The sequence below is a fragment of the Betta splendens genome, chromosome 4 (assembly GCF_900634795.4).
Source record: "Betta splendens chromosome 4, fBetSpl5.4, whole genome shotgun sequence".
NCBI lineage: Eukaryota > Metazoa > Chordata > Actinopteri > Anabantiformes > Osphronemidae > Betta > Betta splendens.
The window spans coordinates 21,505,065-21,531,771 of NC_040884.2; the positions used below are offsets into that span (position 1 = coordinate 21,505,065).

General features: G+C 47.3%; 1 protein-coding gene across 5 annotated transcripts in view; it reads right to left on the minus strand.

Moving 5' to 3' along the window:
- The window catches only part of LOC114853843 (collagen alpha-1(XVIII) chain-like), a 41,995-nt gene extending 23,643 nt beyond the window's left edge, over nucleotides 1-18,352 (minus strand). For 2 of the 5 annotated variants that reach the window (XM_029147666.3, XM_029147665.3), the window contains exons 1-2: nucleotides 4,515-4,787; nucleotides 4,361-4,428 (exon numbers count right to left, since the gene is read on the minus strand). In XM_029147666.3, the coding sequence (XP_029003499.1) occupies nucleotides 4,361-4,428; nucleotides 4,515-4,525 (79 nt within the window). In that variant the 5' untranslated portion in view covers nucleotides 4,526-4,787. Of the gene's footprint in view, nucleotides 1-4,360; nucleotides 4,429-4,514; nucleotides 4,788-7,982; nucleotides 8,135-12,820; nucleotides 12,953-18,195 lie in introns of those variants that run through there. The other 3 variants (XM_055508210.1, XM_029147667.3, XM_041070441.2) reach the window with 3 other exon arrangements.
- Between the last annotated feature and the right edge of the window lie 8,355 nt (nucleotides 18,353-26,707).

The window sequence follows — 26,707 nt, forward strand, 5'->3', positions numbered from 1 at the left end:
TCTGCTGTCACTGAAGTTCCTCTGTGATTAAAATACTCCTGCAGTACAAACACACACACGTACCCATCAATTAGAAAACACTGACTATGTGAGTATGTTCCGATTACAACTCATCCAGAGCACATTTAACAAGTGAAAGCGTGAACTGGGGGCAATGGACGCGCACACACACACACACACTTACACACAGACACACACACACACACACACTTACACACAGACACGCACACACACACACACACACAGCTCCATGACCATCCTGCTTCGCTGTGTGCGACAGGACGTGACCTCTCTGTGGTCAGAGCTGAACAGTCACTTGTTTCTGCCACTTTCCAGACTGTTGGAAACTCAGCGTTTCACTCACTGGAGGAAAAAGCAAACACACTCCTTTTATATTACAGTAAATTGTGGTTCCAGCGCCTCTTCACGTCATCGTGAGTGAAAACCTATGAGAAGACACAGGATGCATTCCCTGGCTGAGACCAGGGTGGTTCTTTAAAAAGGCCACAACAGCTCAGCTGGTCTCAACCGTTACAGCGTCCACACATCATAAACAGCCCCAACACACTTCCTCTGCCGAGCGCCCCCTCTTTGATCTGCACATGCAATGAAAGGCAAGAAGTGCCATTCGGCAAAGTGACCACTTCAGCTGATTCATTCCTCCGACAACGCAGCACACAATATACAATAACAATAATGAAAAGCTGCAGGAGTTCAAGGTGACACGCTGTCACACCTTTAACCTCCCTCTGAATCCTTCCTCTGCTGAACATCCTGTGTTTGTGTGCACCACTTAAAATAATGGCTTGTTTTGTGCAGGACAAATTTAGATGTTCCTGTTTAGCCCCTAGGATAAAACACATGGTTCTGATTTCTCATTATTTGCAGATACACTGGGTCTGTGCGGCAGCTTCCATTAAAATGTTATGTCAGCGCGATCCACAGTGTCTTCAGGAATGTGACCGTCTCCGTTTACTGCAGTCACATCGTCTGTTGTCCTTCTGTCGCCTTCCTCTGCGCTACAGACCACCGTTATCGCCGCAGCGCCACATCCTCATCACGCCGCATTAATTAGAACACGGAGAAGCTAATCAGAGGCCAGATGAAGGTGATAAACGCTGTCGATCAGATGTTTGGAAGAGGGAAAGAGGAAGAATCTGGGGAGCAGAAGCTTGTACGGGATCTGCAGCTGGAAAGAGCGTCAATAGAGGAATAATTGATCCCAATAAAGAAGGAATCACTTCAAAAACTCTTGTCAACAGAAAGGATGCAGCGTTAATTCAAACAATGTTCAGAAAAGAGAGAGAAACTCAGGCCACCGTCAGTAAATCTAAAAATAATTAGCCAAACAGCCACAGGATGCATTGATCATCGTGTCACTGGGTCCAGATGAATGACGCTTCCAATGCGTTTGTTCACTGCATGATACAAAGTCAAACATGTAAATGTAACAATGTTATCATTTCGTATCCACAGTGAATTACTCTGTGTGTACACATCTGTGAAATGTCTGCAGTGTAAACATTTACAGTAACGTAATCACCACATGAGCAAACAGGGGAGAAACAGCAACGCGCAGCGTTTGCGTGCGCGACCGCGCGGTGGAAGGAAACATCTGCCCGCTTCAGGCGCCTGCTGTCCTCGTGTAATGTGCTGGTTCTTGGCTCTGCTCTGCTCAGCATCACGGCGATCACGATCATCATCACGCGGCGTGTGGAAACCGAGTGGACGATCACTTACGTCAGCGTGTTTTTTCTTGCTCATGAAATCATAGTTGGACAGCGTCGATATTCTCATTGTGTTCGTGTTGAATTTAGATTTTTAATCAAAGCCTGACCTGTTGCTTCAGGGCTGTGGCCCATGTGACCCACATCCGCCTGAGGCCAAGCCGCCGTCTCATAGAACCAAGCACAAACGTGTAGATGAACTTCTACACACTCCCTTAAACTCAGTGACATGTTACGTCTGTGGAGCAGAGTTTAAAAGTGAAACGCTGCAGTCACAGCAGAGTCAGACTCTCTGCTGCGTTTCATTCTCTCACTATTATTTTGTAAAACTGCCAGTTTAGCTAATGCTCCAATTTTCTGTAGAGCTTTTGTTTGAAGGGAGGACAAAAAGCCTCTTCACGCTCAGGCGTTCAGCTCATTCTGCCTAACAATTTCCAGAATCCTGAAACAGGCGTGTTTTTAGCCTCCAATTAGAGGCAGCAACGCAAAACCAAAGTGGAGACGCGACTGAACCTGCGCTGAATGATTTATTAACACGCTGGGGCTTCACCGCTGCATCGTTAACTGCTACGAACAACCAACAATTGCACCTGCACTCACAGAACTGTGCATGTTATTCTAGGCGAAAAAAAAGACCTCTTCCCGCATCCAGAATTAATTACTAGCTGCTTAGTCATGTGCGACCACACCCTGGGCTCCGCTCCACAGCGAAAACCCCACGCTTCCATCCATGAAACACTTCCCACAGCCATATGAAAGAAAGGAAACATCTCAGTTATGACTGATTACTGAGAGTCGGTGGCAGCGGCGCTTTAAAGCTTCCACCGATCCCGTCTTCACCGTTCTCATCATGCGGCTCATTAGCATCAGAACCACATCATCGCACTCCTTCTCCCTGGCAGCGCTCGCGCCGTTCCTCCTCCGTAATTAAGAACGTTATGACTTTTGTGTAATGGCCATGTGTACGGCAGATGGAGGCAGCGGCAGCGGGTCGCATGCCGGCCCTCGTGTGGGTGTGGCACCGAAAGGTCCCGCAGAACTCGGCGTTTGTTAACAGAATGCTCATTAGCACCCAGCTCCCCGAACGAGGCTTTTTATGATCCTCCATAGGATCAAAGTGCACCGACGTCTGGACTCTGAACATCCTGGGCTGTTTCATTTGTTTTAACCATATTCATTCATTCATTTATTCCCTGTTTCCCAGAGTCTGTCTTTCATTATCCCGGTACGACGTGATCCCAGGTTGGCTATTACAGCGGCCCTGTTAAAGCTGTGCTCATCCACCTAAAACCGGGGCTGCCCATCGTTAAGCCGCCTAATGATTTTTTGTAGAGCAGCTCCGAGCTCCGCCGACTCGCCCACAAACCATCATGGCAGCACGACTTCACACTCCGAGAATTTCAGCTATCGGACAGAAACGCGGCGTTGCCACAGAGACGTCTCTGTTTGGGTTCATATTTACAGTACAGCGTGCAGCCTGGAAATATTTGTCCCTGGTGCTGCTCTCTCTGGCAGAGGAGCAGAGTGCATAAACACACACGCTTGTTCCCCCCCTTAAAAAACTGAATCATGGCAGAGGATTAGAAAAGCACTAAACAGCCGGGGAGCGGAGCCTCGGGCGCAGGAAGCCTGTGCAGAATCAACAGAAGATGAAACTGGACTATTCAGAAACGCTCTAAGAGCTTCTCTGATCCACCGTCAAATTGCAAACGTCTATTTCTTCTCAGCTAAACTCATTCTGAGGAGGTTGTGTTTCACGTGGTCTGATAATTATAAATAACTGCAACCTTGGTTTTCACCCACCAGCAGCGATAATGTCGGTCTGACAATTACGAGCCGTGGGGCCGCATTAGCTGAAGAAGCCCATAATCATTTGCTGGGGCCACACAATGCTGCCTCTGTGACACGGAGGTTCTTGTGGTGATCGTAGGTTGGAGGGATCCACACAGACGTGGCTGCAGAGGCCCATTTAGATGGTGGTGGTCCGCGGGCCTGTCTGAAGGTCGGACTGAGCCCCAGTCAGCGACCAGGACCTTCACGTCACCAGTGACAGTCTGTCACTGTGCGAAGGGAAAACACAATCTGCAGCTCTTTCAGCCGTAATTGGGACCATGTTCTAGCGTCCTGCTTGATCCATTAATCACAGAGCGGGAAGAAATGTGGGTTAAGCTGTGAAAACAGTCTGTGGAGGAAGCACAGCGCTACACGGGCTCTGACAGTCCGGGTCTAATTGAAACCATGGCGCCATGGAACAGAAGCTGGCAGGTATCTGCTCCAGCTTCACTCCTCATCATCTCATGAGCGCCGGCTCCCGATTGTTTGAAAGTCAGAGGGGCACCACGTCCACAGAGTCACCACTCAAGCAGTTTAATGACTCTGGACCCAGTCCAACACATGTTATCAGCCCCACTGGATGCATTAAGGTGTCTAAATGTGAACGTGACCCAGCCTCCCTGGATGTTGGACGCACATTTCAAAGAATGTGTGTCCTGGTCACATGAACACAACAGACTGGAGCGCAGCACTTTTATCATTCACACTCAGCAGATGAAAAGTCGGCAGGAAGCTCGCAAAGATCAGAAAAGCCAACAGTTGCTCCAGCAGCGCGTCACCGACAGGCAGCGTGTACGTACCACCCAGCAGCTGATCACCAGAGGAGCAGCAGACCAGCAGAAATAATCCAAAGACCCAGGGAGGAAAACTGCACAAAAACAAGTAGAGAAAGAAAAGTGACTGAAAGTTTACTTAAACCTCTTGATAGAAATCTCCACAGAGCCTCTGGTTTACCGTGAAGTCATCTTCAGAGATGCAGAGCTCAGACCCACACTCAAGTTGCCCCTCGTGCGTCCCAGTAGGAGAGAGATGGAGCCCACTCTCTCTCACTCACTCACTCTCTCACTTATTCCAAGCTAAAAGCTCCACTCTCCTCCTCCTCTCCCTCGCTCTGCCTCTCGCTCTCCCCAGTTTCCAGTCAAACAAAGGCAGCTTCAGTGAGTCGGGACTCGAGGGGCCCTAGAGAGCCTGAAACCCGACTCCTCGCGTATTTCTAGGGACCACGCTTTCTAATCCAGCCCTCCCCTCCAGACATCACAGCTCCAGATACGAATGAAGTCCTCCTCCTGCTCCTCCTCCTCCTCCTCCTCCTCCTCACGGGTCCCTGGGCTTTAAAGCGGCTTGCTTGGGTGGCCTTGACCTGCGGCGAGAGGCATCTCGGGAGTCGCAGCCACAAGTTCAATATGTTCTTTTATCAAACGTAGAGATGACGGTTAAACAGTGGATCAAAGGAAAAGGAGTTCAAACTAAAGCTCACAATACAGGAATGGGACTTCTCAACCACTTTCTACATAGACTCAACAAACTAAAAGCACTGGCCATCATGAAGATTAAAAACACTTTGACCTGTAAAGATCAACAAGGATGAATAGATCAGCATCATGAGCAAAGAAATGACTGCACATCAAATTCAAAATAACCAAGGTAATGAATGCAAAGTTGTGGCACATTGTGTTACGATCGTGCATCAAAGCCAGTGATCGTACCAGTGATGTGGCTCAGGAGCACACTGGTTCAGAACCAGCAACCAGCGCCACCGCCAGACTGCAGCAGAGGGGAGGACAGACAGATGTGTTCACACCTGGTCTGGACAAATAGGAGCCTTCACACGTCTGCACGTCGCTGACCTCACGTGAACCGACCAGCGGTGTTTCATAGTGACATGCTTTTTTGTCTCAATGCTGGCCTTTCTTCAGACATTGTTTTAATCCCCAACCATCACGTGAACTGCTCGTGCCATTGTCTCATTACTAAATAGTTATTCGCTGACACAAATGCAGTTAATTCCATTGTCTCAAGAAATTTCATTTGTGGCAAAGACTGAGTCAAGAATCAGTTTCTCATGAAATGCAGTTGTTTTGAACTAGAAAGGACCTGCTACTAGAACATGGAGCTTCTGATAATATCAATTTTAGTTAATACAGAACTAATTATCACCCAACATGGAAGAAATAAAAACTTCCTCCAGGGCCAAACATGTTTTCTAGCTTTTCATCCTCCCCCCAACACATGACTTACATTACGCTGAACTTAAGGACACCTGAAATATGCAACATGAACTCTAACTTCTCCTTCACAGCAAAGACTGCCTTAAAATGCCAATGTCACATTTCATGCATTGGAAGAATTCATTTCCAGTAAATGTAACAGCCAGGAAGTATATTTCTAAATGAACTGATCCTTCTCCTCTATTTTATAAATGTGTTAGAAAAAGCTCATTTGTTTAACAGATGGTGAAATCTTAAAGTCAGCGGTTCTGCCAAGATCACTCTCCGACCCCTCGACACCCACGCTGGGCCTCTAACATGGATTCTGGTTCGGAGATCTCCATAACAGTCTGTGTATTTGGGCATAAACAAAGTGAAAATACAATTGTTGGCCATGGGAGAAACAAGCAACAGCTCGGTTTCTATGCAAAGAAAACAGTGACACAGAGACTGAGGGGCTGTAGCCTGTGGGTGGCTGCAGATTCAAAGGGGTCCAGTCTGAGGTCGGGCTGGTATGACTCAGTGAGATACCGGACCGTCATCGCTCTCTGGCTGGCGGCTATGAGAGCGCGAGCGAGGCCGAGCTGACATCAGAACGCACCGACCAACAAAAGGCAAACATCTGCTAGCAAGCGCTCACCGACGGAGGCGTCGTTCTTTCTGTTCCCGAAAAGGGGGGATTTCCATGTTGCTGTTTGCGGTTGCAACGAACTGCACCTCTGCCAAAAACCTTCAGAGGTTTGAAAGACGACAAACACACCTAGAGTTTAACTTGAAAATCAAGACTCAGTCAGACTGTGATGTGGAAGTGTAAAGCAAAGCGGTAGCGGACGTTTCATCTTGATCTTAGATGTAACTGCAGCTAATAGAACATGTTCAAGAGGGAATTGGGAAAAAGGCAGGTAGAAAGAAGTCTGCTTTGCTGTAGATAAGCAGTATTTTAGGCTGCTTCTTATCACTAAGGCCTTTTTTAAGAACACTACACGTCTAATAATCCAGGCCTAGGTGCTTGGTACAACTTGGCCTCAGAGGATTCAAATAGTCTAATTATCAGCTGGCTCCTGTAAACGCGCCGTCCGGCTCACTTTATCTGTGTCTCTCTGATTAGAAGCGAAAGCTGAAGATAGAATCCCAGCAACAGGAACACGTCACCTTTAAGCAGTGCTCATGTTTATTCCCCTTGGTTCTTACATCTAGCATGAAGCTCCAGAGGTTTTTAGCATTAAGAAGCGTCTTCACAAAGCCGGTGGGGGGGTTCATAAGGTCACGCTGCTCTCTCAGGGTGGGGGACGTGTGTGTGTACCCCAGGTCAACACAGAGAATGAGCTTCTGCTGCTTTTAAAGCTGAAACCCAAACGCGTTCCAACAAAGGGAGGCCTGCACCTGAAAACAAGCAAGAGGTCCATTATCCTCAGTCCCCGGGTGACTGACAGGGACATGAACTACAAGGTCAAGCTGTGAAAGATGAGCTTCAGATGGAATTAGGCTTTGCAGCAGCAGAACCTCTTCATTTTGAGCCCTGTCCCCCCGTTTCAGTCGGTACGTTTTTCAGAGGCATAAATACGACGCAATTATCGCGAAACACCTGGAATATTTAGTTTCGTGTTCAAGTCCTTGTAAAAAAGAAAAAAAAAATACATAAACAGCATGAATCACAGGTTCCGTCACAGCGAGAGCCTTTCAGCTCCACTTTAGCATTTCCTCCACTCGTTACTTCACAGGACCCTGGTGGGACCTGCAGGTTTAAGCAGAGTGCGGTGCCAGGCTTGTCCAGATGCATTTTTAATCCCATTTGCTTTGAGGTTTACTGCTCAATGGATGTAATGACCGTCTGCAGGTGTAATCGCTCATACAGGTGTGGAGGCACCGACTCCTCGCCGTACGTAAACCCAGGGCGTCGACGGAACCCGCGGCCGGACGTTCGTCAGCGTGGTAATTATGAGCTGCTGGCGTTTCCCTTGGAATTTAAAGAGCAAATGGAAGCAGTCTGGATGTAATGGAAGCGTCAGTCAGGGGAGGACTCGGTAGCGGCGGCAGCCAGAGATTGTCTATTCATGCAGCGCTTGGCTGCAGCAACAGGGAAAAAATGAGAAGCCCCAAACATGATGGATGTCACATCAACAAGAGACACAAAATTTCCTAAAAGCGAGATTAGTTCAAACCGAGCACATTTTATTTTTAGGTACTTTCCAAATGCTGTGGCTCCACAACTCACCTAAGGCCTGCCTTTAATACTAGACCTGCCTGAAACCAGCCTGTGTCGGTGCTGGCGTGGTATTTTCTCTCTTTACCGTCCTCTGACTCCACAGGTCGAGGCAGATGGCCGCCCACATTCTGCTCAGGGCGTCTGCTGACGGATTTTGAATTCTATTAAAAAAAAAAAAAAAAAAACAGCAATCAACGCAGCGATTTTCAGGAGGTTTAACAACTAGCAGGAAAGAATTAGCAGCATCTCCCGAGGAGCACAGACCAACATTTTCTGGCGGACATGGTCATTATCCAGCCTCTTTGTTGCTAAATGATGTGATTTCATGAGCTCATCATTACTTTTGGTGTCAAGTAAACCACGTCCAGCTGCCAGACTGTGTCCGTGCCTGCAGCGAGTGCTTATACATGTACATTCAGTGCATGTGGACACCTATACCCCCTCTAGGATCATGTCATAGCACTGCAGGAACGGCTGGTAAACAGAGATGCGGTCGGGCCCAAAGCCACGACTCTGCCGCTGCTGCCTTTCAGGCCTCAGAGGTCGCTCACATGCTGTTGTCTTCCTGCCAAGAACTCCGGCGTATCGCAGAACCGCTCCAAACTCACAAAGCAAAGACTGTTGCAACATTTTTCTGCATCATCACCTCCGTAGCTCTAAAAATATTTGTAAAAGGTTGTTGAGAAGCAAATCTGCAGATTACAGCAGTCCTCTGGACGTCGCTTTGTCAATGTCCGGGAGTTTCTGTCCACATCCGCACGTGTAAACATGTTCACTATGGGCTGATTTACCCCTGAGCATGTACACAACTCAACCGAAGAGCTCACTCAAAACAACACTAACATGCTGTCAACTTCAAATGATGCATCTAGAGAGAGCAAGCGTCCGCTCTTAACCCCCTCGGTGGGAAATTACTTATCTGTTCAGCATTAAAACTACACACATGTACATTCACATAAACATGTACTGTTGAGACTACGCAATAATCAGTTGTCTTGGCTGGAAAGGCTCTGCTTGTTGAGGGGACCCCTCCTTCCCCAAACTGGAAAACAATCCGAGCATCTCTCCAGCACCAATCTGAGGCCGTTAGGTGTCTTCAGGGAACCTTTACTTGTGTAATTGTTGGGTGGTGTCTCATCTAAATGTCTGCTGTAAACATGTTTCAGCCCCTTTGCTTTCTGCCCGGACAAAAGTCCTTTTTGGACCATAAATAATATCCATCACTCCATTCAGTCAGACAACAGGCGGCTCGGCTGCGGGTGGATCACAGTTGAAGGGCGCTTTTCCAGATGGCGAGTCACATTTTAATAAACGCTCGCTGCGTCCGGTTGAGTGATATAATGTTTAGTTTAATGTCGCATGCAACACGTACAGTAAGTGCTGTTGCATGTCTTTATAAAGGATTTCAGTCAAACCTCATCTTATTTATTACTAAATGTGTGACTCAACAGCTGCAGGAAACAAAATACACAATCATCGTTTAAGAAGCTGTCGAGCATCTGTGTCAACCAACTACTTCATTCCTGGAGGTTTATCAGTGCACTGGCCCATTTCTGGGATTGAACCAAGCAGCATCCATTGCCTCATGGAACAGCGAACGCCCACGCTGAGAATGATTGATCCTGACAGGAACCAAAAGGAAAGTCACACTCCCTTTCTTTGCCTTATGCAATAGGGATTCAGCATTTCTTTCGTTGGTTTTATAATCACTTCTCCTGTAACAAAATACTGAAGAGGTCAGAACTTCGCTCCTAGCAGACACTAATGACTGATGGTCCAACAGCAACAGCAGCTGAGGTCATCCCACAAACTCTGTCCCACGTATCTGGAGGATCCTGGATCTACATCTGTGGTTGGTTTAACTCCGAGGCGTTAGACTGGTGGAGTTTAACTGAGGGCACGTCCAGGCAAAATCAAAGCACCACTTATATTCTCTAATGTGTAGCAGAGATGGCATCTGACAAACATCCTAAACTGCAGAGAAAAACACGGGACTTCCCTGACAATTTGTGGCGAGTTGTAATTGGGACAAAATCATTTTACAATCAGTGTGATCGCACAGATATGAAGCCGATAAACGCAGCCTGGACAGAACTGGAGCATGGAACCCACCCAAAGGTCTCCTAAGCATCCAGACACAGCTGTTCACCCAATGAGAACGAGGCGCCTCTCTCCATTCAGATCATTCTTTGCTGCCTCACCTCCGTCCAAGGCTTCATGCTTCGCTGCGTTGGCGTAATGTCTGGGGCACAAAGTGCCTTCAGTGAACATCTCCGGCCTGATGAAGTCTGCCGATTCGGTCTCTGTCTCTACACCTGCTCAGGTTCAGCAGCTCCACGTCTGCCTGCAGCAGCGTTACACAAAGGTTTCTCTCTTAAAATCGGGTCGCTGCAGGGTCGAGGTTTTCACCAGCGCAGCTGAGTGCTCACACCCGCTCTTCGAGCGACGGCGACCCAATAAACGACCATCAGGACGTTACACTGCGACAGTCTTTGCCCTCGACAGCCTGGGGTTCTGAAAAGTCGCTTTGCTCCCGCAAACCTTGGGAGACACTTAGATAAGTTGGAATGTGAGAAGAACGCCACCGTATCAGATCAAAGGGAGGTTAGAAAAGAAATGGAAAATCCCGCTGATCAAGGATTTCACAGACGCGTCAGGTTTCCAGTCAAAGCCTTCGCATCGTCTCACTGTCTTGAAATAAAGGTCTCTTCCTAAAATCTGTGCTCTGTCTGCATGTTTGCTTTTAGCAGCCCAGGCTAAAAGGATTAGCATCTCCATGTGACCCGGACATCTCAGACGTACCAACCAGAACCCAGACTCCACAAAGTCACAGCGAGCTACTTCCTACAGAAAACATCACAGCTTTCACGGAGAAACACGGCCGATGACCTTTACATCTCCAGACACAGAGACTCTCGCAGACATGGGAATAATTAGCGCTGCAGTGGACGTCACATATCTAGTTGCCATTTGTCTTGAGAAGTAGCTTTATACAAAATGGCCGATGCTCTAAAAGCTTAAAGGAAGATGGTTTTTATTTCTTGACATTTGCCGACCACCACTTGCTACCGTTTTACGGACATCATGTGAAAGCGTGTGGCAGATGTTTCTGTTTGTCGGGCTTCAGAACGGCCGAGGGCTGCGCTTCGCCAGGTCTGATGCTGATGCACGTTTCTTTCCACAGGAACCCCGACGGCTTTTCCTGTGCTGTGATCAAACGACGCGCCTGCAGCTGCCGAGGTTTGACAAAGGACACACATGGGCGCCGTTAGTGAACGGCAATTTACACGCACCCGTGAAGAGAGAACAATCAATGACTTCTGGCTTTGATTTTCTTTCCTTGTTGAATTTCCTGCCCTGCCCAGAGCAACCGCGAGGCTCGCTTAACTCACCAGAGGCACCGTTAGGTTGAAGTGGAGATTATTACCCACAGCTAAGTAAAGACTGTGTAAATTCAGCTGCACCACTTTAAAAAAAATGCTTTTTGATCACTACACGAGAAGCAACTTTGATTTTCTAATCCTCGTCAAGTGAAAGAGATTAAAACCTAATTCAATTTGAAGAAGGGCATTAGTTGAGTCAGGGATACACATGGTGATGCAGCACAGTGCTGTAATTGTTCCCTGTGTGACCCAGACTTTCCACTGCCTCCACAACAACACAATCATTAATCTGCCGTATCCATCTTATCTCTCCCACCAGCAGCTATCAGCTAATGCCTCAGTGGATGTGTCACTGTTCACATCCGGGCTCGTGTGTGAAGGGAAAGCTGGAGCACGGGGTTTGTTATTCCAAGGGATGAGTCAGCGTTGTATTTATAGTGAGACACAAGTTTAACGCGAACACAAATTGGTGAAAAACAACAATGGGGAGTGGATCTGAAGTTCCCTATAGGGACCATGAACGTGCCACTTCAAAGCAGCATCTAAGAGCAGCAACGGTGGAGCCCATATTCCTAGTTTGCTCATCTCTACACATTGAAAGGAGCTCCCACCACCTTCCAGCCATTTACACGTGGGCGCAGCCCGAGGCCGACCGTGCGTTTCCTATTCGGTGGCAGAGCTCCCCATGAAGCTTCACCTCCTCGCGAATGATCCCACCCCTGGGACTCCACCCACTGCAGGCAACGCTTCTCTCATATTTAAAGATGAGACACCAAATCCTCTCTCTAGGGCTTTTCGCCCACTGTGAAGATTCATTACCTTGTTTCCTAAATGAAATGTGAAACTCAGGCCTCTGAACTGAATAAAGTCGTTTTTCCATCCTCCTGGACTTTATTAAAGGTTTGCTAAATTACAGTAACTGAAAAAATGATCTTCTCCATTATTAATAGACGCTTTTCTAGTGTTGGGGATTTAAGGCAGTGGAGCATTTAATAATGTGACCTAAAGGTTTGGCCTCTACAGTATCTAGTGATGAATCAAAGCAGGGGTTGAATATGAAGTAAAACAATCATTGCCAGTCTGCATTTGTTGTGTAACACCTCATCACATCAACACCCGCCTCTGGTCAGAGGCTGCTCATCCCTCATCAGTTTCCATGAACTAGTCCACACATCCGTCATAGGCCTCGTTTCTGTTTACTACTACATCCAAACTTCTCCAACAATAATGAATGCAACCTTTGCCATTTTTGGCTGCGACTAAAAGAAACTGACAAAAGGGGAGCGTGAGATGAGACAAAATATACAATATAAATAGTTGGGCTCGAACTCGAAGGAGGATGCTCCGCACAGTAAATCTGCTTTAAAGACCGCGGAGCCTTTTGTTTTGACACATGCTCCAAAAAGTCCTCCTAATTCTTCTGTCACACAGGAACGTCAGCTTCGCCGGCACGTGCAGTCTTACTGTACATCGGACGCTGCCGCAGCCAGTTGTCATCTGGAAACCTGGACTCTTTGCAGAATGAGAATTCCTCTGGGGTGAAGACAGCAGACGCCTGTCTGCCTCCATCTTCAAGGTGTAAACACTGGGTCGGATCTGTGCAGTATGAAAAGCTGCAGTTAGGTGTGTGTGTGTGTGTGTGTGTGTGTGTGTGTGTGTGTGTGTGTGTGTGTGTGGTGTCAGATCCAACTGGCTACTCAGCAGAGCTGTTAAGGAGTTTAGGAAGTTGCTACCATGAATAAACAGTCCCTGCTGTTTGGAACCAATGATTCTGCACAAACACATACGGATTTGTGCGACGGCTGCACGAGTGCTGGCCGGAGGACATGGAGCAGACCTGTGGCAGCCAGAGTGGCTCTTAATGGGCTTTAATGTCAATTATTGATGGAGACAATCAGACGGTATTAAATAGCGATTACTGATTTAGCCTCGTCCTCATTTTGATCACAGTGGAATCCACTTTGCCCGATTTCCATTCTAAAGAATCACTGATTCAATAAGGACAACTGGGAATACTCTGGTTTGGACCATGTGCAGGACCACTGCAAAGCAGCAACTGGCAGCTGAAGCGGTGGAGAGGTGTCCCCTGACGGACTGAATACAACCAGTCAACACGTCAAAGGCACCATTATGAGATTAGCCATGATTGTACAGTAATAATCCTGCTGCAAATGGAAAGTGTTCCTTCCTAAGGTAACATCTGGATGGATTAGGAAAACTTTGGGATGATGAACAGCTGAAGCGATAATGTGACGGGGCACCGTTGCCCGGACAACGACCTCCACCTCCACCTATTGTTTTGTCCATGAGTCATGACACCAGTTGTGCTCCACTGCTCAAACACTGGGGGAATGTTTTCCAGCATCCTGGGAACAGGACGCGTCCCTCTATATTTACACAGTCTGTGCACAAGAACTTAAAAAAAACACGCTTTGCTCCCACGTTCCCATCAACATCTATGCATTGTAGCGCATTAAAACAATAGAGCATCTAATTGGTACCAGAGCAGACTGGTCGGCCTTTTCTCCTGTGCCAACGACACTGAATGTGAATCACAAGGTCTAGACGGAGCCGTCACGTCCAAGGACCGAGGGGAGAATCCATCAACGCTCAGTGGAAAAACCGGACGCCAGCTGAGGACGGACGGCTTTAAACACGTCTGCATTGCATTAACGGTGAGACTCTGCTCTGTTTAACTAGAAGAGGACGGAGAGCGTGTGATATTGATGGAGGTTCATTAGACGCGCTGGCAGCTGATTAGCAGTAACATTAACAACATGAGCTGGAGTGTCAACAGCCGAAACACTGTTGCTTCTAGTTGGATCAATGTGAAACGAACCCGTCCGGGCCTCAGTTCGGATCTGTCAAACCTTAACGGGCCGTTTGTGCACTGCTGCTGGGAGCTCAGATCAGTTTGAAACACAGACGTGGCATATTTTAAACATTTTTCATTTTTCCAGGTCACCTCTTGCTGAGCTGAACGAGTGGGATGTGCAGGTGGTGCTTCCATCTCACCACAGGCGGAAAGAGCTCGTCTCAGAAGCGTCACTAACTTCAGTATTACCACAGTTCTTACCAGCCAATTGTTTATTATTTGGCCTTAAAGGAGTCATATCATGCTTTTCATTCTAAAAAATATTAGACTTTAATGTCTCAGTAAGGTCTCTGTAAATTTTCATCCCATAAAATCCTTTAGATCGTCCACACTGCCCCTGTCAATGTGTGGTTCTCACTCCCCATCAGCAAACGCTGTTTTCTGGGCGTGTCGCAAGCGAAGCTGCTCACCACACCTCTGTGCGGAAGCGCATACCTTTTTTGTTGTTGTTTTTTTTTTAAAATTGGCTCCATGGATACGAGCCACCGCACGGTTAGGATACAATAGGTGGCAGTAGTGCGACATTGAGAATGCAATCCACCCGCAATCCTCCACAGAAGAAGAAGACCCACTACAGAACTGCACGACATTAGTCAGCTGGTTCGTAGCGTAGTGGAACCATACGTCTACGATCCCGAATCTGACCCTGAAGCTGAAGAGGAGGCGTTGAAGTCACCCACATTTCGGCTGATGCAAGGATGGGTCTCATTGGTAATGTCGCATTTACTTCAATTTAATTGATTATGTAATTTGCAAAGCAAACTAGCGGTTTGCTAATGCTTATGCTAAATGGCGTGTGCAGCTTCAATATTCACACACGACTTACCTGGAAAACTCTCGTTAATAGAAACACTACGTTAGCTTACATTATACAAATAAATAAGTTTGAGGAGCATAGCTGAAATAAGATAAAATACATTTTACATTACACATTTCACGTTTTTGTCTTACTTGTGCTGCTGCTCTGACAATTTTATTTAAAAATGGGTCAATTAATATTTAGAGCAATCACTGCATGACCTACCTGGGAACAAAAAGCATTGGTTCAAATTATATATTGACCTAACGTATTTTTACTGCTTTTAATTATGTTTTTTGTCATTCATGATAAATTTGACAGTAATATGTCTCTGTATCTAAAGTTGTTACAGGCATCTAGTCTACAGAGGCTAGTGAGCTGGTGCTGAGGGGTGAAGAATCTGAGTTGCCATCTCTTCATGCTTGGGTTGTAGATGAAGGCAGTTTCCTGATGGATAAAACACTAAAACACTCATAGTATGATTGATGTAGACCACCTGTGGAATAACTCTTTTACAGTTTGAGTAAAAATGTGTTTTTTGTGAGTGCAACACTCTAAGAATTTTTTTAACTTTATTTATATATAATTTATATGCGTTTTATTTATGGCCGCTTCAACTTTATAGCTTACCATATTAGAAAGAGAAAAACATGTAATTTCAATACTATGATTTCCTAAATAAAAGTGTTTTCCCTTCAGAAACAGAGTTCAGTGAAATACATAATAGTTAAAGCCAACTTTATTGTAAACCAAAAAAATACACCACTACTCCAAAGCTAGAACAAACTGTTACCTTCACACTCCAATGTGCAATGTATAGGTTACTGAGTTAATTAAGAAGTCTGGGGGTTTGAGGACGAAGGAGAAGCTTTTGCAGGGCCTTGCAGACGAAATGCATGAAAGTAGGGTAAACAGGGAGATGTGGTGATCCTTGTTCTCATCACTATTTGGAAGACTGAGCGGAAGCAGTCCTCTACCAGATGGAAGCTGTGGCTGTCCTCACCATCACCTCATCAAAACAAAAGGTAGTGCAATCAGAATTGTAGATTAGTGAAATGTTAATTATTATGTAGGTCAAAACCTTCTCTAATGTAAGAACACAATACCAGACAAAAATTAAACCAAACAAGAGGACAGGCCTGTCTGTGCTAAAACAACAGATAAACAGTTGTTACAATTCAAATATAAAATCTAAACAGTATATACCAATTAAAATCTTCTATTACCTATCTTACTGTTGGTACATACAAACTTACATACCTTCACTCCTGAGCTGGGCAGCAGATGTCCGTGTACCAACAGTCTGCAGTGATTTCTCTGTTTGACAGCCTCCTTGCATGTGGCAACTGGGATTTGCCCTCCTACAGTATAGAAAAGACTGTTACATTTACTGTAAATTGTATTGGTCCTACAAATATAATGGCTATGGTATAAGCTATCGGTAACTGACCAGATAAGCAGCAGGTATTGTAGAGATGTGACTGATTAGCAACTAAGCTTGAAACACAACACAGTAATCATTCCAACTAATCATGTTAGAATTTGATAGAACAATGACATAACCCCAAATCACAAGTTGATTTAGGCTGGACAGGACGGGGTAATAACAAACACAACCGCGTTCATCTGCAGGTTCTTTTTGTAGCGATCGACCAGCTGTAGCTCTAAAGTGCAAAGGCTAAAAGGCATGCTAACGGCTAACGCAACACAAACAGGAGCGGCAGCACGTCAACAGGACAAAAGCTCGATCCACCGCTTCCTGCCTGTCGCCGATCGAAGGCCCATGGCTATTAGCTGTTCCCCACACAGGTGTGTGGTTGCACCAACTCAGAGTAGAACATTTGAAAGGGACAAAGGCTCAGTTGACTCACTGTAGCCGTTAGCGACGCTAGCGATTAGCTTGTCTCACATGTGGGTTACTGCATTTTAAACAGACCCAACTAACATATTTAGATATCACAAGTATCAAGCACAAACTTACTACAGCGAGCTAGATCCAGTGCTTCCTGTCTGTCGCCGCTGGAAGGGCGATAAAGATCAGCTGTTCCCCGCAGGTGTATGTGATTACAGAAAAAGGACAGACGCTAGACCCACCGCTCCCTGCCCGTAGCCGCTCGATGCCGTTAGTCATTAGCTTTTCTCCACACAGGTGTGTGGCTGCAGGAGCCCACATGAGCACATTTGAAGGGGACAAAGGCTCGGTCGAATGGCTGTAGCCGTTAGCATAGCTAGCTAGTAACTTGCCTCACACATAGGTTACTACATTTAAACGGACAAACTAACATTTTAAAACATTATAAATATCAAGCATGTACTTACTTCAGTGAGTGGATGACGGACTTTAGGAATAGGTCCTTTTTTTCCAACAGGAGCCGTGAAACAAATCCAGCATTGTACGCACCCTCGTTTGAAATGCACATACGTATAAATGCTGAGGCAGTGTTTCTGGCACCGGTCCGTTAAAAATAAAAGTGACCCACAAATCCTCACTTGTTGATCCCTTGGTAAAGTGAAGAGACTTTGGTGTTGGTTAGAACACCCAAGAACCGAACTATTTCTATGGGAGGACTTGGGCGCTGCCGTGCTGGTCTGTTCACGGTGAGTGAGAGGGGGGAAATGGCGGAAGTCCAGTTTTGGTTCGGGATCATTGTGGGGGTGGTGGTTCAGGATTTGCAAGGAGAACTTTCAACCAGTGTGACGACAACTGGGACACGGCCTCAGAGTAGGTCGTGGCTGTTTTCATTGGATGAGAAAATTTACGTTTTCAAAATGTGAAAAAAGCAGGAAATGCATTTCTACCGTGCTCAGTGTGTGTATATGTGACCCATAGAGTCATAGGGACGCTCCAAAATGTCTAAAAAGTGGATTTTGCATGATATGAGCCCTTTAAAAGAAACGGACTTGTATAAAGAATGGTCCCTTGTTACCATGACAACACACACGACTGCAAAGCTTCTGCAGAGTGAACACTTCTACAACTTAAGTCCCACATCACAAATACGCCGTTGGTCCAGAAGCACACAGGCCGAACAGCGAACATCCCCGCGACCGCACGCGCTTCAACCCACACGCAAGTTCCCACGCGTTTGGTGCGTCCGCGTGCAGCGCAAACAGCGACGCACGAAACCACGACTGGAGGAACCCGAGCGACTGTGTTTGACTTACGGTGCTTGAAGACCCAGGCTCTCCGTTCATGGCGGAGGCGAACGGGCTCGTGTCCGTCATGCGCACGTGTTGCGTAACGTCACCGCTTCTTCGCGTGGTCTTGTTCCGTTTGCTAAAATGTTTCCTCCATTATCACCTGGCGGGACGTGAACAAGTCACACGCGGACGTAGAACACCTGCGAACCCGAGGGGGCGCTGCTTTAGTCATTTTGCACAGATGAAACAAAGACACTGACAAATTAAATTCATAACCTATTATATACACACAAATAGAACCTAATTATCAATGTGCGCTGCTCATGGGCTCCATTTTATATCGTTTCTAGTTGAGAATAACCAAGTAACTTGAGCTTGTGTGTATGCGTGCGTGTGTGTGCGTGCGTGCGTGCGTGCGTGCGTGCGTGCGTGTGTGCGTGCGCGTGTGTGTGTGTGTGTGTGCGTGCGTGTGTGCGAGGCCTCAGCCTTTCATGTGTCTTGTTTGTTCCTGTTTATGCTCGGAGCGGCTGCAGAGTGAAGCCCATTAAACGCAGGCAAACACCATCACAGGACTCAGGAAAGCAGATAAAGCCTCGTCTGGCCCAGCTCAGACTCAGCTCAGACTCAGCTCAGACTCAGTGCAGGGAGGTCATGATGTCATGAACCTGAATGACACAGGAAGACCTCTCTTGACGGGTGCAGCCATTTACAGGCTGCTCTTCAGTTCACCTCCTTATGTTCACGAAGGGCTTTGTCTCATCTAAACAGATCTATGAGGATCGCTAAGATGCTTCAAAACCAAAGGAAGAAGAGAGTAGCGGCTCTTCTTCCCCTGCTGTGATCCAGCGCCAGGAGGCTCACCTCGTTGGAACGCTGGCCGAGCTCGGAGATGACGGCGCACACGTCTCTACTGGAGGAGATCCAGACACCAGATACTGAAGGCTGGCAGCGAGCGGAGAAAAGCCTTCTCCTTCTTCCTCCGCGGTTTCAAATGGCCATTGTCCTGCTTTTATCAGGTCACTAGCAGACGTTATGAGGTGCTGTGACCCCTGTGGCTCGTCTCTTCAGGTTCTGGGGGGTATCGTTTACAGGTAATGAATGCGCCCACTATCTCCCAAAACCCCACGACCTTTCCCACAGGGATTAGCGTGTCTCTGCAGGCCCACGGTGCCCACGGTGGGAGTGGGGCTGCTGGCTCACACTCTCAAGGTTTCAGAAAGGCAGATATGAGAAGCAGCAGAGCCACTGTTTTAATGTGCAATTCAAATGCAGGGATGAGATTTTGAGATGTTGTTGCTCACAGATGGGTTGCATTTCCAGCAGCGTGATCTTTTAATAGGGTCCGGCCTGACAAACATCCTCCCCCTCCAGGCCAATGTCCTCACATACTAGTGTTTCCTTGTAAATGCTGCTTGTCGGGAGCTGGGGACTCCTCTGAAACGTCCTCGCAGCCCTCACGACCATAAAAAGCTCCAGTAAAAGCACACGGAGTACAGAATGTGACGTATGTCCGCAAACGTGGACGGGTCAGAACGCGGGTGGGTCCGGAGGTTCTCACAGGGCCGCCTCCCGCCTCCCCCCACGCCGCCCCGCAGCACAGTGACCTTCCTGTGGAATCCTTCTCATTCCTGAGCTCAGATATTCTGTTAGTGGCCATCAGACACCACGGTTTGGGCCGGGCAGAAACAGCGGAAGTGACAGAGAAGGACTGCTCCAACATACAGTCTGAGTTCAATTAAAGATGCTTGAAACAATGCGATGCAAAGAACCTTTGGGGACTAGAACCTGTGATTTAAGTCCCCACATAGGATTAATTATGCTTTAATAAAGCCACAAACAACATGATTCACCCTTTTTTTAAACACTTCCTCTTCTAATATCCTGATGGAAACTGCTTAGTTCTGCAGAGGGGAGAAACTGGAGGAACAATGGACTTCAGACTGGGTGACACAGTTCTCCCATGACAACAGCGTCCATGAGAACACTTCCATGAGGCGCTTTATGACGTCACGGAGCAGGAAGCTCATGGAAGAGGTGAAGTCAACACAAGCCCCGAACGTTAGTGCGAAATGTTCTGCAGGACGGCGTCCGAGCGTCCAATTAGTGAGGAGTGAACTGGAGACGGAGCAGATGCCAGCGCTGTGATAATATGCTTTAATGGCTAATATTTTCAATGGTCCTGGTTTTTACTGCTCTTTTACAAGCTGCTGAGCGTTTCTCTCGTTCCTATAAACATTCTAAAGGCGCCATGACACCTTCTGGCTACTACAGTCTCTGCATTTACATTAATAAAGTTCACAATACTTTTAAATATGAAAAGGAAAGTAAAGCTGTTGCTTTGACAAATTTAATGAGCATTTTCTCCTTTCTTATTTATTTTTGTAGATTACTGTTTAAGAAGCTTTTGTTTCTGGTCTATTTGTTAGGGTGGAGCATCAAAGCAGCTCATATCCACGGAGCGTGAAAAAACACTCCCTCATGTGTCAGATAAGGTCGAGGGGGGGGGGGGTCATAGCCCAGTGGGGGGTTTTATCTATTGTTATGATACTAACGACTACAAATGTGCTTTGACCTCAGAGACGGTGACTGTGATATAGTTACATAATCGGTGCCCGAGTGTTAGAGGCAAAGGACGAGCAGCTGGAAAAGGCCGAGCTCAGGGATCATGTGCTCAGCGAGACGCTGCAGCTGAAAGGATCCGCTTCACAGAGACTCGCTGAATGAGTCGCGACGGGTCACGGGACCCCGTTGCCACCGGCAGGTACAGGCAGAGCCCGCGTCCGCCCTGGGTTGTGTATTTTTGGAAAGTGTGAGCTGCCAGTCGCTCATCGGACCCTCCGCCAGCGGCCGAGCCGGGAGCAAAGGCTCATGGGAAGTCACAGCTGCACAGACGGCCAGTGATTTCCTTTGTATGTAAACGAGCCGCTGTCGCTGCAGTCTGAAATGCAAAACATGACTCCACAACATTTGTCCTTTAAAAAGGCATCTATTATGTGAGAAAAACGTCAATATCCCGTTAAATGTGCGGTTTAAGAAAGAGACTCCATTTACAATCCATTAAACTATGACTGGATTTGGACCAGTCCATAAAACCTTCATCCAAATGGGGGAAAAAGTGCATTGTGTCCCTGAGGCTGATGAAACGGATTCATATTGGTGTCACAAGAGTGAGAGAGCGCGGCACACGCTGGCAGCTGAAATGGAAGCAGACAAAGAGCTGGCAGAGAGGCAGGAGGGGGTCTCTGTGGTCCTGGGTGGCGCTCAATGGACACACACAGGCTGTCGGCACACAGCACATCACACCCAAACACTTCCCCACGGGACCGGGACTGAACGTGGCCACGATGGTGAGTGGAGGCAGGAATCCAGGAGCACACGGAGCAGGATGAAGGAGGATTCGCCCCAACGATGGATGCAGTTTTAAAGAGACTGAAGAGTCACAATCTAGTGGCTGCATCTTCTGTTCCAACAACAAATGAGTTAAACTACATGACATCGCAAAGGGTTTGTTGCTGTGGGGCCTGTGCTAATGCAGCTCAGCTCATGCATGAGGTTCAGTAGATATAACAGAGGGTCAGATGTGGAAAAGCTGCAGGACACACACGGCGTAATGTCACTTTGACACCACTAGAGGGAGCCACATTCCAGGAAAACGGCTCCTAAACAACTGTTAAGAAAGTAAAATTTACTGTTAGTTTCACATTCCGCAGTTTAAATTACCTGACATCAGTTTTTTTAACCGCCCTCCGGTGCATTTATCCAAATGTAGTCACTGGGCTGCTGCTGTGAGATGAATGAGGAGAGAAACAAATCAGAGGTCACAACCCAGACAGGGTGAAAGGAAGGAGAGGAGGTAACAGCCACTGATTCACACACGTTACTGTACCTGATGAAGAAGAGGAGGAAGGACAGGAAGATGAGTGTGAGTGTAGAGGAAGATGAAAGTGGGGCGATGAGAAAGAGAGCGGAACAACAGCAATGAGGAGAGAAAGTGGGACACGTTAAATGAGCAAAGATGATTATAAAGAGCGGGGAATGAAGAAACGGAAAGTTAACAAGGATCCGATTAACGCAGCTCAGGTTATTACACAATATCAGCTGATATCACAGCGCAGGTCAACTGGTTCCATCTTCTGTCCTGCAAGCGATGGAGATGTGTGAGAAAAAAATCACATCATCATCTGCTTTACTTTTCATACGAGCTCTGTCACAACTAAACTCTGCAGGTCTCTTGGTGTTTTTTTGCTGCAGCACCTATTTTAAGAAGCACCACCTTTTTTTAATCTAACTGTCCAGCCTCAGAGTTTGTACCAGAACCAATGTTTTCCACATGTATTTGATATTTGGGGTGTGATGCTGACTATCGCCACCTGGGGGAGCTACACGCCTTTGCTATTACAGGCTGATGCTTCATGAGTAGAACTTAACACCAGCATGTGTTTAAAAGCGTCCTAATGACATGAGTTTACACAAGGAGGGTTCACACTAATGCAGCGCTGCCATCGGTCAGCAGAGGCCTGACGGTAGCATCGGGTTGAGCCGGTACCGCTGCAGCGGGCGTAAGGTGGCCTTAGATTAGCGCTAAGTCGTTTGGGAAGTCAGAGTGAGATCGGAACAGATTGGAGTTTAAGGCGTCTAAGAGGCAAAGCTGCACAGACGATGGCAAACTCCATGAGGTGGAACTAAAGCGTGCTGACAGCGCGGTGCCCTCTGGAGCTCTCCTGCAAAACAAACCACAAAGCCGTGTTTGCATTTAAGGCTAATCAATAAAACACATTGTTTGGGGCGAGACAGATGGGCTGAATTAATAAGAGCAAGCAAAAGCGACTGGTTTAAGATTTTAAACAGCATTACTCTTTAATGCGTGTGTGTGTGTGTGTGTGTGTGTGTGTGTGTGTGTGCGTGCGTGCGTGCGTGCGTGTGTGTGTGCGTGCGTGCGTGCGTGCGCCTGCAGCCGCGCTCGTCTGCCTCCACTCTGTATTATGATCAGCGACGGAGGATCAGATGGTGGAGCCGCCTTTTGTGAGTCGCACGGTCCGTGATCTGACACAATAAGCCTGCAACGTCCTCGCCGTATATGTGCAGCTGTCTGACAGCTGTCGCCCACTGGGATCAATACAGTATGTAGAGTCAATGAAGAAGAGTGGGCCCGCTTCAGGGTTCTCCTCACTTTGGCCTCAGCTGCTCCTCGCTTGACCCTTGCTGTGCCGGCAGCTCGCTGCACCGTTCGGAGATTCAATTCGGTGACAGTTTTTTTTGCAGTGCGGGGAATACGTTGGTTGGGTAGTGAGTGTCACGCTGGCAGAGCTCAAACCATTGAGACGTGGAACAAAGATGAGGGGGCTGATGGAGACTCCACTGGAGAGGCTCTACAGCGCTGAATAGGAAGTTGGATGAATAGGATTTGAAGGGGTGACAAATTGAGCGGGGGATTAGGTGTGTGTGTGTGTGTGTGTGTGTGTGTGTGTGTGTGTGTGTGTGTGTGTGTGTGTGTGTGTGTGTGTGTGTGTGTGTGTGTGTGTGTGTGAGCTACACCAGCTGGCTCAGTCCTCCTTCCCATTAACTGAGGAGGCGTGTGTGTGAATGTGTGTTTGTGCCTGAGCCGCATGTACTTGTTACATTTGATCGTACTTGTTAAAAACTAAAAATTATTATTAACATACAAAGAAATAAAAACTCAGTTATTCTTAGATTGTGTTGATTTTAACTTATTAGTGATGAACCCAAAATATTTAAATATATATAATCGAGAGCAAAATCAAACAAGTTACAATACTGTTTTGTTTTCATGTAACTTTTACTGATTGCATTGTATTATTTCATCAACTGCCTGGTCTCAGCAGTGGGAGCTGGTTCAGGCTATAGAACATGCATGAGGCTCCGCTGCCAAATGATGTGGGTGCAATATGAGCAATAAGAACTTTCTGTGTGTTTGAATGTGATATATGTGTTGTTCAGGTTTGGTGAAGGTCAACGCTGGCTGTGACCACTGGTGTCAGGAAGCTTCAGAGCAGTTTGAGGCCTGTGCATCATTTGTTTATTTACCGTTTCGTATTTTCTGCATTCACGTTGTTCTTTGACCTTAACGCGTGGGAGGTTCGGATATAAACAGTAGACACTTTCAGTGCTTAGAAAGCTCTCAAATAAACAAGTCCGTTGCTGCTGGTGTAATTATCTTTAACAGGTGCAGCACAAAGACTCAGCTTGTCCTTGATTGACCATTGACTGGCAGGACTTGCCCTTGTGTTAAATTGCTTTTTAAAAATTCCTCCTCTGCCTCGCTGCATTGATTGATGAAGGACAATGGGGAAGTCAATAACAAATCTAAGGTTTTACCGCCGACCACTTCAACGGAGGCTGAGGAACATAAAGGAATGGTTCACTGCAACCTTGCGAGCGCCGATTTTGTTATTGAACGTTGCTCTGGAACACATGAGCTGAGGCCTGAGCCGCCGCCGCCGCCGCCGCCGCTGCCACCGCTGCCACCGCTGCACTGGCGTCAGATCGTGACACCAATGCCTCAGTGTTCGTGGTGTCCCCGTTCTTGCCCGCGTTCTGGAGTCCGGAGCGGTTCTGTTGCTGGGTGCTGAGGGGGAGGAGGGAGGCGGGCAGGTGCTGCGGCCGGGGAACAGTGCAGCACTTGTGGCTGCTCGGAGAGTCCCTCTCCCCTCGTCCCTCTCTTTGGAGCCCGCTTCATCCCACAGCGTCTAATCCCAACTCCTGCTGCAGATTTTCACTAACTGCATAAACGATGACGCTTAATTTTTAAATATAAGCCCCGGTTTTAGGAGGAAGGAGAATGACTGACGAGTACTAATCTGCTTCAGGGGTTTTGCTCCAGCGGATGATGTGAGAAGCACCTGCTCAGCAGAGGACACTCTCACCATCATAACAACACCAGAGTAATGGGCTCTGAAAAAGGTAATGAGCTATTAAGTGATCCAAGTCTCATTCAGGACGTCACAGCAGCTCATCAGGAAATGAGCTTTGCAAAAACAGTTATGGGTGAAGTGACACTGTGTTATGAAGTATCATAAAGTCTGCGTTTGCGTCAGGTACTCGGATACTGAGTCTAAACCCAGAAATAAAGTGGCAGACTTACTGTACAGAACCAATCAGGGGCAAGAATCCAAGGTTCTGGTCCAATGTCATAGTAACAGCTGGAGGCCTGCAGACCCTGTGAAGTGAGTGAAGGTGAGACTGGTGACTGGCAGAGTGACAGCAGCAGTGATGGAAACAGTCAAACCGAATGTGGTCACAACACGAAGCTGATGGATTCTGTTTCCTCAGGGTGACACAAAACATGAGTCATCGCTGATCACTGTGGTTTTTACTTGTACCGGTAAGTCCTCAGTGTTGTTCTACAAGAAATCTAATTACAAACTGAAAAATGTACAAATTGAATTTTACACATTTTTTACACGTTTAAGTAAGTAGCTGCAAATGAACGAAAGCAGGAAATAAAAAGCGATGTTAGTCGGTTTAGTTTAAACTAGAGGGAACAAACTAAAGCCAAACTAATTTCCACAGGACACAGCTGCTGCAGAAGTCTCCTAATCACCCAGTGAATCGTTCTTTTGCTGAACGAGAAACACTGTAATTGCTCCAAATGTTATTTCAGGGTTTAAAACTTCATCTTGCTACAATGAAGCAAAGTCACCGTGAAGGCAGTGAAACTGGAGCCACCAGACAAGGAAGAGGAAGAGAAGACCTCAAAACTTTCAAAAACTACAAACTTAACTAGACAATGTGTCATCAGTGACGCAGACCCTCCCGAGCTCCTCCCACTCTCATCCTGCCAATAAAAAATGAACACAGCATGAGGTGGGTCATACTGAAACACTGAACGGTGTGACATAATGGAAGAACTCAGCCTGGAGTCACGAGGCCTCTCCTCTCCTGCCACCACGTGCAATCAGCGCCTCATTGTCTTCTCATTGTTGACACACCGTCATAGCCGGGCTCTTGCTGCCTAGCAACAGCATCCAACCAGACGTTTTTCTTTCCAATCTCCTGTCAGAGGGGAAGCTCCGCCCACATCCGTCCCTGGAGGAATGATTGAAAGGTCGCTTCACTCCTTGTTGTGTCGGACAGCGCGCAGATTGCCTTTTCTGAAGTGTGTGTGTGTTTGTGTGTGTGTGTGTGTGTGTGTGTGTGTGTGTGTGTGTGTGTGTGTGTGTGTGTGTGTGTGCTGGAGCAGGGGGGCCACTCCACTGTGGGCGCAAACACTCAGCGATGAGTGGGCGCCGGCTCGCTCTTCACAGACCTGGTGATCGAAGCAGCGAGGGGGCGGCTGCTGCCCGATCGATGCGGCCACTCTCCCCTCATCACAGGCTGAGCGTGACCCCCCATCACACGGCTCCATTGTGGAGGGGTCAGGGGCCCCGCCGAGCGATATTAAAGAAAGCCAGCGTTTGATTTGTTTTGGGGGGTTTTTTGTGCTACAATCTGGGTCATAGTATTGTATTTTCAGCACCGGTTGCGGGAACATTCTACTCGCCCACCTCGTGCTGAGATCAACACGCTGGCAGCTCTT